Source organism: Pristiophorus japonicus, chromosome 1, assembly GCF_044704955.1.
Source record: "Pristiophorus japonicus isolate sPriJap1 chromosome 1, sPriJap1.hap1, whole genome shotgun sequence".
NCBI lineage: Eukaryota > Metazoa > Chordata > Chondrichthyes > Pristiophoridae > Pristiophorus > Pristiophorus japonicus.
The window spans coordinates 14,909,149-14,928,777 of NC_091977.1; the positions used below are offsets into that span (position 1 = coordinate 14,909,149).

The 19,629-nt window shown below is 47.2% G+C and overlaps 1 protein-coding gene across 2 annotated transcripts in view; it reads left to right on the plus strand.

Moving 5' to 3' along the window:
• Positions 1-19,629, plus strand: part of cfap99 (cilia and flagella associated protein 99) — a 392,086-nt gene that overhangs the window by 281,751 nt on the left and 90,706 nt on the right. For both annotated transcript variants that reach the window (XM_070894010.1, XM_070893926.1), the window contains one exon: positions 6,550-6,638. In XM_070894010.1, the coding sequence (XP_070750111.1) occupies positions 6,550-6,638 (89 nt within the window). The remainder of the gene's footprint in view (positions 1-6,549; positions 6,639-19,629) is intronic.

Here is a 19,629-nt window from a genome sequence, read left to right on the forward strand (position 1 = left end):
GGGAGAACCAGTGGATGTGGTGTATTTGGACTTTCAGAAGGCTTTTGACAAGGTCCCACACAAGAGATTGGTGTGCACACTCAAAGCACATGGTATTGGGGGTAATATACTGATGTGGATAGGGAACTGGTTGGCAGACAGGGAGCAGAGAGTCGGGATAAATGGGTCCTTTTCAGAATGGCAGGCAGTGACCAGTGGAGTGCCGCAGGGCTCAGTGCTGGGACCCCAGCTCTTTACAATATACATCAATGATTTGGATGAAGGAATTGAGTGTAATATCTCCAAGTTTGCAGATGACACTAAACTGGGTGGCGGTGTGAGCTGTGAGGGTGACTTAGACAGATTAGGTGAGTGGACAAATGCATGGCAGATGCAGTATAATGTGGATAAATGTGAGGTTATCCACTTTGGGGGCAAAAACACGAAGACAGAATATTTTCTGAATGATGGCAGATTAGGAAAAGGGGAGGTGCAACGAGATCTGGGTGTCATGGTTCATCAGTCATTGAAAGTTGGTATACAGGTACAGCAGGCGGTAAAGAAGGCAAATGGTATGTTGGCCTTCATAGCTAGGGGATTTGAATATAGGAGCAAGGAGGTCTTACTGCAGTTGTACAGGGCCTTGGTGAGGCCTCACCTGGAATATTGTGTTCAATTTTGGTCTCCTAATCTGAGGAAGGACGTTCTTGCTATTGAGGGAGTGCAGACTGATTCCCGGGATGGCCGGACTGACATATGAGGAGAGACTGGATCAACTGGGCCTTTATACATTGGAGTTTAGAATGATGAGAGGGGATCTCATAGAAAAATACAAGATTCTGACGGGACGGGACAGGTTAGACGTGGGTAGATTGTTCCTGATGTTGGGGAATTCCAGAATTAGGGGACACAGTCTTAGGATAAGGGGTAGGCCATTTAGGACTGAGATGAGGAGAAACTTCTTCACACAGAATGTTGTTAACCTGTGGAATTCCCTGCCGCAGAGAGTTGTTGATGCCAGTTCATTGGATATATTCAAGAGGGAGTTAGATATGGCCCTTATGGCTAAAGGGATCAAGGGGTATGGGGAGAAAGCAGGAAAGGGGTACTGAGGGAATGATCAGCCATGATGTTATTGAATGGTGGTGCAGCCTCGAGGGGCCGAATGGTCTACTCCTGCACCTATTTCTATGTTTCTATATTTATGTTCAAACAAATTGCTTGTGTTGTATGATCCATGTAAACGTTTGGTACTAGCATGTGATGCATCGTCGTCTGGGGTCAGGTGTGTATTGCAACAAGCTAATGAATTTGGGAAATTGCAACCGGTTGCTTATGTATCCAGAAGTCTGTCTAAGGCTGAGAGGGCCTACAATATGATCGAAAAAGAAGTGTTAGCGTATGTTTACGAGGTAAAGAAAATGCATCAATATCTATTCAGCTCAAATTTGAATTGAAAACCGACCATAAGCCACTTATATCCCTCTTTTCTGAAAGCAAGGGGATAAATACGAATGCATCGGCCTGCATCCAGAGATGGGCGCTCACGTTGTCCGCATACAACTACGCCATCCGCCATAGGCCAAGCACAGAAAACTGTGCCGATGCTCTCAGTAGGCTACCATTGCCAGCACAGGGGTGGAGATGGCACAGCCCGCAGATTTAGTTATGGTAATGGAAGCATTCAAGAGTAAGCAATCACCGCCCGACAGATTAGTACTTGAACGAGCCAGGAACCCTTACTGTCCTTAGTAAAAAACTGTGTGCTCCACAGGAATTGGTTTAGTGTCCCGTTAGATATGCAGGAAGAAATAAAGTCATACAGCAGTGCAGAGATGAAATGTCTATACAGGTAGACTCCTACTCTGGGGTAATCGGGTAGTGGTGCCAAAAAAGGACAGGGACACCTTCAGTAGTGATCTCCACAGCACCCACCCAGGCATCGTAATGATGAAAGCGATAGCCAGATCCCACGTGTGGTGGCCCGATATCGATGCAGACTTAGAGTCCTGCGTGCACAAATGCAATACATGTTCCCAGTTAAGCAATGCACCCAGGGAGCCGCCATTAAGTTTATGGTCCTGGTCCTTCAAACTGTGCTCCAGGGTCCATGTCGACTTTGCAGGCCCATTCTTGGGAAAAATTTTATTAGTGGTTGTAGATGCATACTCCAAATGGATTGAATGTGTGATAATGTCGGCAAGCACATCTGGTGCCACCATTGAAAGCCTATGGGCCATGTTTGCCATGCACGGCCTGCCGGGTGTCCTTGTGAGTGACAATGGGCCGTGCTTTACCAGTGCCGAGTTCAAGGAGTTCATGACCCACAATGGGATCAAACATGTCACATCTGCCCCATTTAAACCAGCGTCCAATGGTCAGGCAGAACGAGCAGTGCAAACAATCAAGCAGAGCTTGAAAAGGGTAACTGAAGGATCACTGCAGACTTGCTTATCCCGAGTCCTGTTCAGTTACCGCCCAAGACCCCACTCGCTCACTGGGGTCCCTCCCGCTGAACTGCTCATGAAAAGGGCACTTAAGACAAGTCTCTCGTTAGTCCACCCTGATCTGCACGAACAGGTAGAGAGCAGACGGCTTCAACAGAATACATATCATGATCGCGCAAATGTATCACATAAAATTGAGATAAATGATCCTGTATTTGTGTTGAACTCTGGACAAGGTCCCAAGTGGCTTCCTGGCACTTTTTTGGCCAAAGAGAGGAGTAGTGTGTTTGTGATCAAACGCTCAAATGGACTCACCTGCAGGAAACACTTGGACCAAACCAAACTCAGATTCACGGGCTATCCAGAACAACCCACAATAGACTCTACCTTTTTCAACCCTCCAACACACACACACACACACAAGTGGCAACCGACCCAGCGGTTGACCACGAAGCAGAACATGTTGATTTCTGGATTCTTTTACCTCAATCTGGTTCAGCAAAATTACTGAAACGAATACCGTTTGTGCTTTAAACAAAGCAAGCTTTTATTTAAAAAGCAAATCCTGATCGGGGACTTTATCAGACAGAAGGAATGCAAGTCTGTTCGAACGCACTCACTTCCTACAGACAAAGTGACGTTACATTGTAAAGGCACGATGGTTATACATTTTCGGCAAAAGATAACAAGATAGGGCTAGAGTGACATCCTAGTCCAGCCTATCCTCTTAGATCCCTCTTTCCCTTTGTCCACTCATAAGCCGACCTAAGTATGGTCTGATTTTAAACAAAGACCTTCTGTTAATGTTTCAGGTTAATAACATGATTTAATAAGACCTTGAGGTTTTTCTGCAAGCTGTGGGTTTTGTTTCAATACGTGTTAGTGTTGTAACATTTCGCAGTCTCGAGTCTGAGATGTCATGGCTATTCCTCCATGAATTCTTTGTTAGCTTATACTGTCCCTATACAATTCCCACGTTCTCAACGTCAATGTCTCTATACATTTTTAAACATTCACAAACCCATCACCCGCAGCAGCCCAGCAGGACTCACCACCCCCAGCAGCCAGCAAAGCTGCACAGCAGCCTAGCGAGGGCCCAACAAATGACTCACAAAAACCAGCATTTGCACCGAGATGATCAATAAGGAAAAGGAAGGCCCCAGATCAACTCACATTGTAAATAGTTACACTTTTGTCTTGGGGGGGCGGAGGGGGGGTGGTGGGGGGGAGTGTTGTTATGTATGTAAACCATAAATACCATGTCCAACCACCAGAGGGCTTATCCCCTGGAGTCCCAAGAGATCCCACAATTCCTTGGGAGCACCTGTATATAAGGAGGCCTCACAGGCTGGAGAGGCACTCTGAGATCTGTAATAAAGGACTACGGTCACACCTTACTTTGAGCTTGCAGTATCTAGTCTGACTCTTTATTCAAGACATAACAATAAGAACATAAGAAATAGGAGCAGGAGTAGGCCATTTGGCCCCTCGAGCCTGATCTGATCATGAACTCAGCTCCACTTCCCTGCCCGCTCCCCGTAACCCTTTATTCCTTTATTGCTCAAAAATCTGTCTATCTCCGCCTTAAATATATTCAATGACCCAGCCTCCACAGCTCTCTGGGGCAGAGAATTCCACAGATTTACAACCATCTGAGAGAAGAAATTCCTCCTCAACTCAGTTTTAAATTGTCGATCCCTTATTCTGAGACTATGCCTCCTAGTTTTAGTTTCCCCTATGAGTGGAAATATCCCCTCTGCATCTGTCTTGTTGAGCCTCCTCGTTATCTTATAAGTTTTAAGAAGATCAGCTTTCATTCTTCTGAACTCCAATGAGTATAGACCCAACCTATCCAACCTATCTTCTTTAGTTAAGTCCTTCATCTCCGGAATCAACCGAGTGAACTTTCTCTGAACAGCCTCCAATGCAAGTATATCCTTCCTTAAATACGGAGACCAAAACTGTACGCAGTACTCTCGGTGTAGCCTCACCAATACCCTGTACAATTGTAGCAGGACTTCTCTGCTTTTATACTCTATCCTCCTTGCAATAAAGGCCAACATTTTATTTGCCTTCGTGATTATTTGGTACAGGTACAGTGATCATGGTTGATCTGTATCTCGACTCCATCTACCTGCCATGGCTCCATATCCCTTGATAACCTTGCCGAACATAAATCTGTCGTTCTCACTTGAAAACCTTTCCACTGCCCTTTGTGTGTCAACAGATAGGAGGCCAGATGTTGCTTAAAATGCCCGATGAGTCTGGCATCTCTGAAATGGTCCTCCAGATCCTCCTCCTCTTCTTCCTCATGCCAAAGAAATAAGATGCCTGAACGAAACCCCATTGCTTTCCAAGGTCCAAAAGTCAGCAATAAGCTCCAGAAAAATAAACAAGGGCCACCTGCCCAATGAACTATTGCAGCAGGAGCTAGCTCCAGCTCCATTCTAGCCTTCAAGAACTCTTTAAGAACCCTTTTCTAGGTGGCCAACCGCAAGCAAACCCAAATGCCTCTTTGACATTCATTCTGATTCAGAGGTGGGCTGAAAGGAGTGTGACAGTGAGAGCACAGGAACAAAGTGTTTGCTCTGCTAACATCTATGAGCGAGAAACAGACAGTGACAGGTAAAGAGAAAGATTAGAATTCTTTATTGTAAAAAAAAGTTGAGGTATTGAAGTAAACAAAACTTTTTGAGATGTACGGTAGCATAGTGATAATGTTACTGGACTAGTAATCCGGAGACGTGAATTCAAATCCTGCCATGGCAGCTGTGGAATTTAAATTTAGAATTAAAGAGCTTTTATCAGTAATAGTGACATGGAACTACCTTGTTGTGCTTGTCATAAAAACCCATCTGGTTCACTCTCGGGAAGGAAATCTGCCGTCCTTACCTGGGCCTATATGTGACTCCAGACCCACAGCAATGTGGTTGACTCTTAACTGCCCTCTGAAAAGGCCTAGCAAGTCACTCAGCTGTATTCAAGAAAGCGGCTCACCACCACCTTATCGAGAGCAATTAGGAATGGACAATAAATGCTGACCTTGCCAGCGACGCCCACATCCCGTGAATTAATTTTTTAAATATAGATAGGGAGGGAGAGGAAAGGAGATGAACAAATTGAGGGCCAGGGTTCTCTAGCCTCTCACCAACCACCCTTAGAGGGAGCAATTGACAGTGGAGGCAACAGATGGAGGGTTAAGGGTGAGATGAGTGGCACCCACAGCGAAGAAAATGACAAGAGGGCTTGCGTTGTACCCGTTTTCAGGCATAAAATGGGTGCAACATTTGGCAAATGTAGTAGTGGAACAGCCATCTGCTTTGAGTGAGCATTCACGCCACTGTTAACTTCATGAGGGCCCTTTTTATCGGCATCCCCTGTGGCCGCCTAAAAGTTGAATACAAATCTCCACGTTAAAATAGAAAAAGATACATTATAAATAATAATAGTAGGTACCAGAGAAGGAACGATTTAAACTGTTGAGTCCCATTCATGCATGTAATAAACTGTTGTTAGGGATTTTAAAAATGTCAAAATGAACATTTAAAAATGTTTTTCCTTGCTTTTTTTTTCTGTCTTTTTTCTCTCCTAATCCAATCTTTCCCTCTTTTTATTTCTCTTTCGGTACCTGATTTGACGATAATTATCCCACTCTAATTCCTTCCTCTCTCCGTTATTCCTCTGTATCTTTTGCAATCCTTAAATCTCATTGGTTAGGGAGATAGACTTTTGGTCCTGTCGTTCAACGAGGTCCCGATGCCCATTATCAGATTGCACATCCAGCAAGCTACGGTGCAAAAAACCTCGAGCTGAATGGTGCAGGAATAAGTCGAACTAACGGCGCACGTCATGAGGTGCTCGGCTCCAGAAAGATTTGGCCCGTAATGATGTTTTTGATTAGTTTACCGACCTGCAAACACTTCCAGGCATTTTTCACATAGTTTTCATGCCCAGATTCGCAGTTAACCAGACCACTTTTTCTTCTTCAATGAAGCCCGCCATTAGTCAGTCAGGGTGGTTGTTGCAGCCACGATATGCACTCGGTAAGTCCTGAACATGGATTGATACAACAAATGAGCAAACAATGAATTGAACAATGCATGCCTTTTCTCTTGTCAAACAGATGGAAAATATTCCAATAAAATTGAACACAGCAGCCATTCTGAGGGAGAACGTCCTCTACCAGCGCAGAGTGAAAAAAGAACTGGAAAGGTAGCGCGCCTTCAGCGCTCTCGTTATGTTGGGTTTCATGGCATTCTAGTGTTACCAGCGGTGAACAGTCAATGATCGAGGCCCGAGGCCCAATATCGAGTGTACCTCGTACTTGGATGCAGAGGGCCAAGGCACCCATGATATTGGGCCTGGGGCCTCATTGGTATCGAGCCGATGAACTGTAGACACCTAATAAGCGACCCCTGGCAGCTCGCTGCTGATGACGAATTGCAGACCGGGGCCACTGCGACACCCACAGCGGCCCTCAGGTAAGTGGTTCAAAGGGGCCGGGAAGAGGGGTGCAATCGGGGACTGGGGTGACCAGGAAGGTCGGGGATCGAGTTGGGTGGGTTAGCGAACGGTGGCCTGGAGGGAGGACAGGATGAGTGGGGTGGTGGCGGTGATCGGGAGTTGGTGGGGTGTGTTGGGGGTGGTGGGTTTGTCAGCCTTTTCTGACCTTGACGGTTCGAATCGTCCCATTTCCTGGTGCTAGGGCTTGGAATTATTTAGGGGATGTGGTAGATGTAGACAGACAACTGTTTGGTGCAAGAACAAATATTTTTTTTAGAAAATAGCACACCACACTAATTAACTTAATAGCATATAACAAAATGTACAGAAAAAGGGGGAAAACATATACGCAACAGGAACAGAGGTTATGCAGTGAAAAAGAAAACACCTCCCACCACTACACTAACTAAGTTAGGCTCTGAAATTGCAGGGACTATGCTCACCAAAGGATTTCTCCACAGTTTAGACCAGTTGCACACTGCTTTCTCTCTCCTCGATCTTGTGAATTGTTTGGCTGGTTGCGGTGTCTTCAGTATTAACACTGGTCGATGTTTTGATGGTAAATAAGTTTTTTCCTTGAGTCAGTGCTGGATGATTGTTGGTTTTTCAGTGACTCCGAGGCTTCTTGTTAGGTTCTTCTTGTTGTGTTGCTGTAACTTCGTGTGGCAAGTTAGATGTTTCAAAGTCAGAGTCAAAGAGCCCAGCGTCCAAGTGCTTTTCCAGAGTGTTCTCGGGTACGTTTCTTCAAAAGTGTTTCCTCAGCCCAAAAATTACCACCCAAGCTACCAGCAAGGCCCCCAGTTATACCTGAGAGGCTGCTTAAACTTTTGCGGCAAAACTCGGGTGCACAATTGATTTTTGAAGACTGCTTTTGTGCGATTTTGGCAGGCTGATCAACTCTAATGTGATCCCTTTGTGAGAATTTTGATGGGCTGATCAAGCATTAGAATGATACAAGATTCCCAAAGGTGTTGATGGGGTTTTCGAATGGTGCTGTTAGAATGTAATCAGGTCTTGATATTGTCCATTGTGTGTTTTGCTGATGCCAGGATTTTTCTGTATAGCCGTTTTAAGAACTATTAAAATATGTATGTATCTGGGTCCCTGGTAAGAGGGTTTTTGGTAGACTGCTAATGTCTCCCTAGGGCCTGCCTCCCAGGTGGGTTAGCAGCCCTGTAAGTATCCCATTTCCCTATGCAGACCCAGCATACAATTTAAAATGTCCAAACACAATCTAAAAGGCTCTAGTTTAGTCCAAAGGCTCCTAATAGTGAGATATTTCTGTCCACATTTCTCCTCTAAAAGTCTAACACAGTTCCCTTTTAAATTCCAGACACATGTCCATTGAGACGGGAGTCCCAGAATTTTCTGAATCTTACGGGTGGGGGGAAAAGAGTGCTGGTGACCTGGGAGGGTCAAAGTCACGATGGGGGTATAGCGATGGCCGGCAGAGCCCAGCATCCTTTTAATGTGGGGTCAGGAGGAGCACATTCAGGCAAGTATATTTTAAACAGAAATTGTTGGAAATACTCAGCAAGTTAGGCAGCATCTGTGGAGCGAGAAACAGAGTTAATGGTTCAGGTCGATGACCGTTCATCAGAACTGGAAGCAGTTAGAGACAGTTATTGAAAGTTGGCATGCAGGTACAGCAGGCGGTGAAGAAGGCAAATGGCATGTTGGCCTTCATAGCTAGGGGATTTGAGTATAGGAGCAGGGAGGTCTTACTGCAGTTGTACAGGTCCTTGCTGAGGCCTCACCTGGAATATTGTGTTTAGTTTTGGTCTCCTAATCTGAGGAAGGATGTTCTTGCTATTGAGGGAGTGCAGCGAAGGTTCACCAGACTGATTCCCGGGATGGCTGGACTGACATATGAGGAGAGACTGGATCAACTGGGCCTTTATACACTGGAGTTTAGAAGGATGAGAGGGGATCTCACAGAAACATATAAGATTCTGATGGGACTGGACAGGTTAGATGCAGGAAGAATATTCCCGATGTTGGGGACGTCCAGAACCAGGGGACACAGTCTTAGGATAAGGGGTAGGCCATTTAGGACTGAGATGAGGAGAAACTTCTTCACTCAGAGCGTTGTTAACCTGTAGAACTCTCTACTTCAGAGAGTTGTTGATGCCAGTTCATTGGATATATTCAAGAGGGAGTTATATATGGCCCTTGCGGCTAAAGGGATCAAGGGGTATGGAGAGAAAGCAGGAAAGGGGTACTGAGGGAATGATCAGCCATGATCTTATTGAATGGTGGTGCAGGCTCGAAGTGCCGAATGGCCTACTCCTGCACCTATTTTCTATGTTTCTATGTAACCGATTTTAAGCAAGTGCAGGGGCAGGGAAGTGGGGGGAGAGGAGGAAAGGACAAAAGGATAGGGTGCAAGGCAGGAGTGAGAAAAGGGATGATTGTACAAAGCAAAAGGAGTTGATAATGGAACAAGTAATGGAACAAAAAGTGGTTCTAGAAGAGCTTTAAATGGGAATGGCAGAATTATCAACAGCTGCCATGTGAAAATAGGCAAGCGAGCCCCAGGTGGGCAGAGGAAACGTTACAAGGACACCCTCAAAGCCTCCCTGAAAAAGTGCAACATCCCCATTGACACCTGGGAGCCCCGGAAGTGCATCCGGGAGGGCGCTAAGCGCCTTGAGTCTCATTGCCGAGAGCATGCAAAAATCAAGCGCAGGCAACGGAAGGATCGTGTGGCAAACCTGTCCCACCCTCCCTTTCCCTCAACAACTATCTGTCCCACCTGTGACAGGGACTGTGGTTCTCGTATTGGACTGTTCAGCCACCTAAGGACTCATTTTAAGAGAGGAAGCAAGTCTTCCTCGATTCCGGGGGACTGCCTATGATGATGATGAGGGGTAGAGGTTATGGTCTGAAATTGTTGAACTCTATGTTGAGTCCAGAAGGTTGTAAAGTGCCTAATAAAAAGATGAGGTGCTGTTAGAATCATGGAAATTCACAGCACAGAAGGAGGCCATTTCGGCCCATCGTGTCTGTGCCGGCCGACAAAATCCAGCCTCATCCCACTTTCCAGCTCTTGGTCCGTAGCCCTGTTGGTTACGGCACTTCAAACGCACATCCAAGTATTTTTTACATGTGGTGAGGATTTCTGCCTCTCCCACCCCTTCAGGCAGTAAGTTTCAGACCCCCACCACCCTCCGGGTGAAGGAATTGCCCCGTAAATCCCCTCTGAACCTTCTACCAATTACCTTAAATCTATGCCCCCTGGTTGTTGACCCCTATGCTAAGGAAAATAGGTCTTTCCTATCTACTCTATCTCGGCCCCTCATAATTTTATACCTTTCAATAAGGTCTCCCCTCAGCATGCTTTGTTTCAAAGAAAACAACCCCAGCCTATCCAATCTTTCCTCATAGCTAAAATTCTCCAGTCCATGCAACATCCTCGTAAATCTCCTCTGTATCCTCTCGAGTGCAATCACATCTTTCCTGTAATGTGGTGACTAGAAATGCACGCAGTACTCGAGCTGTGGCCTAACTAGTGTTTTATACAGTTCAAGCATAACCTCCCAGCTCTTGTATTATGCCTTGGCTAATAAAGGCAAGTATTCCGTATGCCTTCTTAACCACCTTATCTACCTGACCTGCTACCTTCACAGATCTGTGGACATGCACTCCAAGGTCCTTTTGATCCTCTACATTTCTCAGTGTCGTACCTTTTAATGTGTATTCCTTGCCTTGTTAGCCCTCCCCAAATGCATTACCTCACACTTCTCCGTATTGAATTCAATTTGCCACTTACCTGACCAGTTCATTGATATCTTCCTTCAGTCGACAGCCGCCTTCTTCATCAACCACACAGCCAATTTTAGTATCGTCTGCAAACTTCTTTATCATACCCTCTATGTTCAAGTCCAAATCATTGATACATCATCATAGGCAGTCCCTCGGAGTCGAGGATGACTTGCTTCCACACTAGAAATGAGTTCTCAAGTGACTGAAGAGACCGATGCGGTGGGGCAGATGGTGGTTGAAGAAACGGGTGGGTGGTGTGCCTGGGTTGCTGCATGCTCCTTCCGCTGTTGATGCTTGGCTGCAGCTTGCTCTCAGCGAAGAGACTTGAGGTGTTCAACACCTTTCCAGATGCTTTTCCTCCAAATTGGGCGGTCTTGGACCAGGGATTCCCAGGTGTCGGTGGGGATGTTACATTTTTTCAAGGAGGCTTTGAGGGTGTCCTTGAAGCAGTTCCTCTGCCCACCTGGGGCTCGCTTGCTGTGTCGGGGCTAAGAGTAGAGCGCTTGCTTTGGGAATCTCGTGTCAGGCATGTGGATGATGTGGCCCATCCCGCGGAGCTGATCGAGTGTGGTCAGTGTTTCGATGCTGGGGATGTTGGCCTGAGCGAGGACACTGACGTTGGTGCACCTATCCTGCCAATGGATTTGCAGGATCTTGCGGAGGCAGCATTGGTGGTACTTCTCCAGTATTTTGAGGTGCCTGCTGTACATTGATATATTGATATTGTTATATATCGCATAAAGCAAGGGACCTAGTACTGAGCCCTGTGGAACCCCACTGGAAACAGTCTTCCAGTCACAAATACACCCATCAACCATTACCTTTTGCTTCCTTCCTCTAAGCCAATTTTGGATCCAACTTGCCACTTTTCCCTAGATCCCATGGGCTTTTACTTTCGTGACCTTATCAAAAGCCTTGCTAAAATCCATATACAGTACATCAAATGCACAACATTAATCGACCCTCCTTGTTACCTCCTCAAAAAATTCAATCAAGTTAGTCAGGCATGACCTTCCCTTAACAAATCCATGCTGACTGCCCTTGATTAATCCATGTCTTTCTAAATGAAGATTTATCCTGTCCCTCTGAATTTTTTCCAATAATTTTCTCACCACCGAGCTTAGGCTGTTTGGCCTGTAATTACTTGGTCTATCTCTTTTTAAACAAAGGTACAATGTTAGCAGTCCTCCAGTCCTCCGGCACCACACCGGTGGATTGGCAAATGATGGTCAGAGCCTCTTTTGCTTCTCTTTTGCTTCCCTTAAAAGCCTGGAATACATTTAATTTAGGCATGGGGATTTATCCATTTTCACAGCTGTTCCTCGAGCTTACGTTGAGCATCTTTGGAATAGTGTAAGAGGCCGAGGACAGAGAGATCAGAGTGGGAATGGAGTGGAGAATTAAAGTGACGGGAGACCAGAAGCTCAGGGTCACACTTGCGGACTGAATGGACGTGTTCCGCAAAGTGGTCACCCAATCTGCGTTTGGTCTCCCCAATGTGTTATGTCCTTAATACTCTTATGAATGACTCCACGAGATCTAGTATTGTACTTGAGCTGTTGTGACCTTAGTCCCATTTATTGTAACTCCAGAGTGAGGCACAAGCATGGTGGGCAGCCTTTTATACTGGGCCCTGCACACCTATGCAGGTGACCCTCAGGTCTCCCACCACAGTGCCCTCTGGTGGCACACCTTATGTGACTATACAGTTAGTATACATGGTCTACATACATGACATCACTTCCCCCCAAGTCTTTAATGCAAATTGACTCATATATTGATGGTGACCTGGGCTTTGCTCTTTCTGGTTGACCATTGGAGGGTCACTTCTAGCTTGGGTGGGTTGGTAATGAGATTTGTTACCAATGGAGGTCCCCGTGGTTTCTGGTTGTGAGTCCATGCCTACTCCATTCTCCCCCCCACACAGAGATCATGCTGATGGCCCGTTACATGCAAGTTGCATTCAAGTTCATCACATGAATTTTATATTTACAGTTGGGTGGATTACAGTTGTTTCTTTTTGTGTGGTACATTTACATGATCAGTACAGGTATATCAGTACAGGTACATAAGGACTGTCTAGTTCCAGCACGGCTGGATGAGATCCGGGTCGTCTGGTGGCAGCGCAGCGCCCCATGCTAGTGGGTCTGTGGGCGAGGTGAACTCATTTTGCTCGAGTTGCCGGAGCTCAGGGCTCTTGCCATTACTCCTAGTGTCGGGCAAGCCTAAAGACAGCTGATGTGTCTGTAACCTCCCTGTCCTTTTCGTTTGCACAGTGTCGTTGCTGTTCCCTGGGAAGCGGTCTGAGCAAGTGAGCGTTTTGTCTAAGCCACGGTGGGGCTGCCTTGTCTTGTCTAGCAGTTCGCAGGGGACTGCTGACTCGCTTTCCTTGAGGGCACCATTGTGAGCACTCTCTAGTTTGGGATCCTGGCTGGTCCAGGTTCCGCTCGAAGGAGCCATTGTGGGTGACCCTTCGCTCTTGGGCATTGCCGTGGTGGCAAGTGGGTTTGTGGGCTGCGTCTTTTCCACCCGGGTGGTGTGCGACAGTAGCCGACTGGAACATGGGCGCAGTTTACTGTTTCTGGCCCATGGCGGTTCATGCCATCGGGTGCCTGCAATGTTAAACCGATCTGAGGCAGGGTATCGCTACCGGTGTCTCTGCTCTCCTGGGATCGTTTACTCTGCGGCTTGTCTACTTCTGTCAGCTGTGGGGACACTTTATGATTCATCGTTCAGGTCCCGGGGACACAGGCTACAGCATTGGGTAGCCCGCTGGACCTGTGTACGACCGTTAGGTGTTCGCCCACTACATTGGCTGATTACAATTTGCACCTGACATCGCTCAACATTTTGCTCGTTACAGCTGGACTTTTACATTGGTTACCAATTTCAAACAGTTCATTCAAAAATGGCGGGTTGCTGGCCTCCTTTAAAATGGCCTTACTACTTTACCCCAATCGTCTTCCTTGTGTGGAACCACGTGTCATTGCTCCATTAGCGCTGCACCTCGTGGTTTGGATGCCATCTTTTCCCTGTCCATGATGTCCGCTGCTGCGATCTTCTTTCCCAGGGATTCTGCCACTGAAGCTGGGAAGGCGCCCTCGGATCCAATCTTCCTCCCCAGGAGTCCTGCCACTGAATCCGGGAAGGTGCCCTCGGATCCAATCTTCCTCCCCAGGAGTCCTGCCACCGAAACCGGGAAGGTGCGTTCGGGTCTCGGCCGGATCATCACCACACAGTCGTGATGAGTGGTCTGTGCCTCGGGGGCTGCACGGATCTGCTCTCCGGTGCCTGGTCCAACCGAAGGTGGGGGCTTGCTCTGCCTCTGAGCACGGGGGACGTCGATCGCCGGAGGGATGAAGTCTTCCCAGTTCCAATGAATCTTCCCCATCCATCTTCTTCCAAGTATCGTTGGTCCATCACCTGAAACAATCCAGAATGGTAAATTGTGCACCACGCCATCATGGGATATACTTACATCCGCACTCCCAACAACTGATATCAGTTCCTTGATGTAGGTGCGCAGCTTTGCCTGAATCGGGACCAGCTTGGGTCGTTCAGCTTGATCATTCCATAGCCTCTCAAAGGCATTAATGACTGACTCGCCCTCTTGTCCACTTCCATGAAGACTGGAACGCCATTTATCTCGACTTCCATTATCATTGGAGCACAATCTGTGGTGCAGGTATATACTCCATACACTTCGTCCTGGGACTGAGCTGCCTCTCGAGCCATCTCCTCGTAATCCGCGCTGGATTCACAGCCATCTGCTGACTCCTCTTCAACGTGGTGAATCACAGCTCTTTTGCACATTCACTGGAGGTGGCCCTTTGTGCTGCAGCCTTTGCACACATAGTCTCTGACCCGACACTGATGAGTCCTGTGATTACCTCCTCAATGCCAGCATGGGGCTACTCGAGTTACGTTTGCACCCCTCGGCAGATTCTGGGTTAAAGGACTCAGGAGCCTGTATGCTCTTCCCTGGGCAGATTCACGTTCAACAATTCTGCCTGTGAAAGACGCCATTCTATTTACAGTACTTGTCGGGTTTGAGTCCTGAGAGTGAGTCAACATCTGCTTGGAGCTGCAGCTTGAGGTCATAAACGCCTGGCTGATGCTGATGGCCTTCTACAGAGTGACAGTGGTTTCGACAGACAGTAGCCTGTGAAGAAGGGCCTCATGACCGATGCCAATTACGAAGATGTTCCACAACGCATCGGCGAGAGATGCGCCGAATTCACACGGTCCTGCCAGCCTCCTGAGGTCGGCAGCGTACTTCGCGATTTCCTGGCCCTCGGGGCGGAGGTGTGTATAAAATCGATGCCTGGCCGTGAGGATGCTCTCCTTCGGTTTGAGTTGGTCCCAAATTAGCACTTTCAGCTCCTCGTATGACTCTGGTGCATGTAAGTCCCTGACGAGGCTGTAGACCGCAGGCCCACAACTGGTCAACAGGATAGCTCTGCGCTTATCTGCCAGTGTGGCCGGATCATCGCCTACCAGGTCGTTTGCTACGAAATATTGGTCAAGCCGCTCCGTAAAGGCTTCCCAATCTTCACCATCTGAGAACTTTTCTAATGCATCAATGTTAGTCATTTTTGTGTGAAAGTTCGTAATCTCGTCACCGGTTGTTATGTCTTTAATATTGTTATGAATGACTCCACGAGGTCTAGTATTATACTTGAGCTGTTGTGACCTTAGTCCCATTTATTGTAAATCCAGAGTGAGGCACAAGCATGGTGGGAAGCCTTTTATACTGGGCCCTGCACACATATGCAGGTGACCCTCAGGTCTCCCATTGCAGTGCCCTCTGATGGCACACCTTATGTGACTATACAGTTAGTATAGATGGTCTACATACATGACACAATATGAGCAGCGAATACAAATTGCAGGAAATACAAGTAAATCGCTGTTTCACCTGTAATGCATGTTTGGGGACCTGGATCATGGGAAGCGAGAAGGTAAAAGGGCAGGTGTCGCATCTCTTGCACTTGCACGGGGAGGTGCCGTGAGATGGGGAGGGGGTGTTAGGGATGATTCAGAGTAGACCAGGGTGTCACAGAGGGAGCGGTCCCGTCAGAATGCAGAAAGGGAAGGGTTGGATGTGTTTGGAGGTGGGATCATGGTTGAGGAAATGGTGAAAGATGATCCGTTGAATGTGGAGGCTCAACAGGCCAAATGATCTCCTTCTGTGCTGTAACCATTCTATGATTCCATGGTGGGGTGAAAGGTGAGGACAAGGGAAATCCTGTCGTGGTTCTTGGAGGGAGGGGTGAGAGCAGAAATGCAGGAAATGGAACAACACAGTCGAGGGCCATGTCAACCACGGTAGAGGACAAGACATATCGGAAGACATATGGAAGGTGGCATCATCAGAACAGATGTGACAGACATGGAGAAACTGGGAGAATGAAATAGAATCCTTACAGAAAGCGGGGTGGAAGGAAGTGTAGTCCAGGTAGCTGTGGGAGTCAGTGGGCTTATAGTGGATGTTTGCTGATAGCCTATCCCCAGAAATGGAGACAGAGAAGTCGAGGAAGGGAAGAGTAGATCTTGGGAAAGAGGTAGAAGCGGGCGGTGTGGGGTTGGTGGACTGAGGTTGCCGGCCGTGGAGCGAAGATTCCCAGAGGAGATGAGGTCTTGGAAACGATGGCTTGATTTTTGGTAGTGGGGTCATGAGGTAGGAGGAGGTACCCACAAGGGTCCTAGCATCATCTACCTTTTTGTGGGATATGTGGAGCATTCCTTGTTCCAGTCCTATTCGGGTCCCCTCCCTCATTTTTTCTTTTCCGGTACATTGATGACTGTATCGGTACCGTTTCCTGCTCTCGCCCTAAACCGTAAAATTTCATTCACTTTGCTTCCAATTTCCACATTTCCCTCCCCTTTATTTGGTCTATCTCCGACTCTTTCCTTTTCTTCCACCCCTCCCTGCTTTCCCTGCCTCTGCACTTGCTTAAAAGCTGTTACATCTCTAACTTTTTTCAGTTCTGATGAAAGGTCATCGACCTGAAACGTTAACTTGGTTTCTCTCTCCATGGAAGCTGCCTGACCTGCTGAGTATTTCCAGCATTTTCTGTCTTTATTTCAGATTTCCATCATCCACAGTATTTTGCTTAAGTATATTTTAAACACTTACCTTGTTGATTACGGCCTGCAGGGTTCCTTTAAGGACTACATGTTAGAATGTATGTAAACCGGGTTTTCCTCAAAGCAGCCAGCATCTGCTGCCTTATAGCAAACCAATATTGCAGAGGAGGCTTGAAACAGGCGCGGGCCCTCATTTTCAAAGGGCCTAACGCCTGTTTCAGGAATGGGCCCTGGGCGTCAATTTATTTGCCGACACTAATATGGCAGATGTGCACTTCCGGCTTGTAATGTGTACGCTTCCTACCTGCCATATTGGAAGCCTAGTGGCTGTTTAGTACCTGCAAATTTATAGGCCTTCAGTTTTGAACTCGATAGCCTTTCTCGTGTGATAATGACTCTGAGTCTTAATCAACCAAAGTCATTCAGAACATTGGATTATTGCAAAATCCTAATGAGATTCCTCAGTGCTATGTCACACAAGAAAGCCTCCAATAGCCTATCCAAAACTCTGCTGCCTGTGTTCTAACTCACACCAAGTCCCGCTCACCCATCACCCCTGTACTCGCTGACCTACACTGGCTCCTGGTTAAGCAACGCCTCAGTTTTAAAACTCTCATCCTTTTTTTTCAAATCCCTCTGTTATGTATGAATAACGAGTCTGACTGGATGCTGTGAGCTCAAAGTGTGACCTTAGTCTTTTATTGCAGGTCTCCAGAGTGCCTCTCCAGCCTGTGGGGCCTCTTTAAGTACCTGTGCTCCCAAGGGATTGTGGGATCCCTTGGGAATCCAGAGGATGAGCCCTCTGGTGACTATACAAAATATATACAAGTTTACATATATAACAGCACTCCCCCCCCCACCCACCCCCAAAGTCAACAGTGTAACTATTTACAAGGTGAGTCGATCTGGGGCCTTTCTTTCCCTGGTTGATCGACTCAGTGCAAATGCTGGTTTTGGTGAGTGGTTTGTTGGGCCCTTGCTGGGCTGCTGTGCAGCTGGCCTTGCTGGGCTGCTTGATGTGGTGGGTCCTGCTGGGCTGCTACGGGTGATGGGTTCTGCTTCATGCCAACCGTGGTGACGGTTGCCACTGGTGTGCATGTTTGGGGGGTCAAAGAAGGTAGGGTCCAAAGTGAGTTGCTCAGGATAGTCCATGAATCTGAGTTTGATTTTGTCCAAGTGTTTCCGGTGAATGAGTCCATTTGAAAGTTTGACCCGAAACACCCTGCACTCTTTGGCTGGGGAGCCACTTGGGACCTTGTCCATAATTCAACACAAAGACAGGATCATTGATTTCAATTTCACGTGACACATTTGCGCTATCGTGATATGTTCTTTATTGAAGCTGCCTGCTCTCTATGTTGATCAGGATGATCAGGATGTTCATGTTGATCAGGATGAACTAACGAGAGCCTTGTCTTAAGTGTCCTTTTCATGAGCAGGTGGAATCCCAGTGAGCGAGTGGGGTCTCGTGTGGTAACTATGCAGGACTCGGGATAGGCAAGTCTGCAGTGAACCTTCAGTTACCCTCTTCAAGCCCTGCTTGATAGTTTGCAATGCTCTCTCTGCCTGACCATTGGATGCTGGTTTGAACGGGACAGATGTAACACGTTTGATCCCATTATGGGTCATGAACTATTTGAACTCAGCACTGGTGGAACATGGCCCGTTGTCGCTCACGAGGACATCAGGCAGTCCATGCGTGGCAAACATGGCCCGCAGGCTTTCAGTGGTGGCAGCAGACGTGCTTGCCGGCATTGTCTCACATTCAATCCATTTGGAGTACGCATCTACAACCACTAGGAACATTTTATCCAAAAACCGGCTTGCATAGTCGACGTGGACCCTGGACCACGGTTTGGAGGGCCAGGACCATAAATTTAGTGGCACCTCCCTGGGTGCATTGCTTAACTGGGAACATGTATTACATTTGTGCACGCAGGACTCTAAGTCTGCATCGAAATCCGGCCACCACACGTGGGATCTGGCTATCGCTTTCACCATTACGATGCTTGGATGGGTACTGTGGAGATCACTAATGAAGGTGTCCCTGCCCTTTTTTGGCAGCATTACCCGATTATCCCATAGGAGTCAGCCTGTATAGACATTTCATCTCTGCGCTGCTGGTACGGCTTTATTTCTTCCTGCATCTCTAACGGTACACTAAACCAACTCCCGTGGAGCACACAGTTTTTTACTAAGGACAGTAAGGGGTCCTGGCTCATTCAGGTTCTAATCTGTCGGACGGTGATTGCTCACTCTCGAATGCTTCCATTACCATAACTAAATCTGCGGGCTGTGCCATCTCCACCCCCATAGTGGGCAATGGCAGCCTACTGAGTGCATTTGCACAGTTTTCTGTGCCTGGCCTGTGGTGTAGTTGTATGAGACAACGTGAGCGCCCATCTCTGGATGCGGGCCGATGCATTCGTATTTATCCCCTTACTTTCAGAAAACAGGGATATTAGTGGCTTATGGTCAGTTTCCAATTCAAATTTGAGCCTGAACAGAAATTAATGTATTTTCTTTACCCCATAAACACACGCTAACGCTTCTTTTTCAATCATGCTGTAGGCTCTCTCAGCCTTAGACAGACTTCTGGATGCAGAAGCAACCGGTTGCAATTTACCAGATTCATTAGCTTGTTACAACACACACCCGACGCCGTACAATGACGCATCACATGCTAATACCAAATGCTTACATGAATCGTACAACGCAAGCAATTTATTTGAGCATAACAATTTTCTAGCTTTTATAAAGACAGTTTCTTGGCTTTTTCCCCATACCCATTCGTCTCCTTTACACAGTAAGGTGTGCAGTGATTTTAACAGTGTGCTGAGACCCG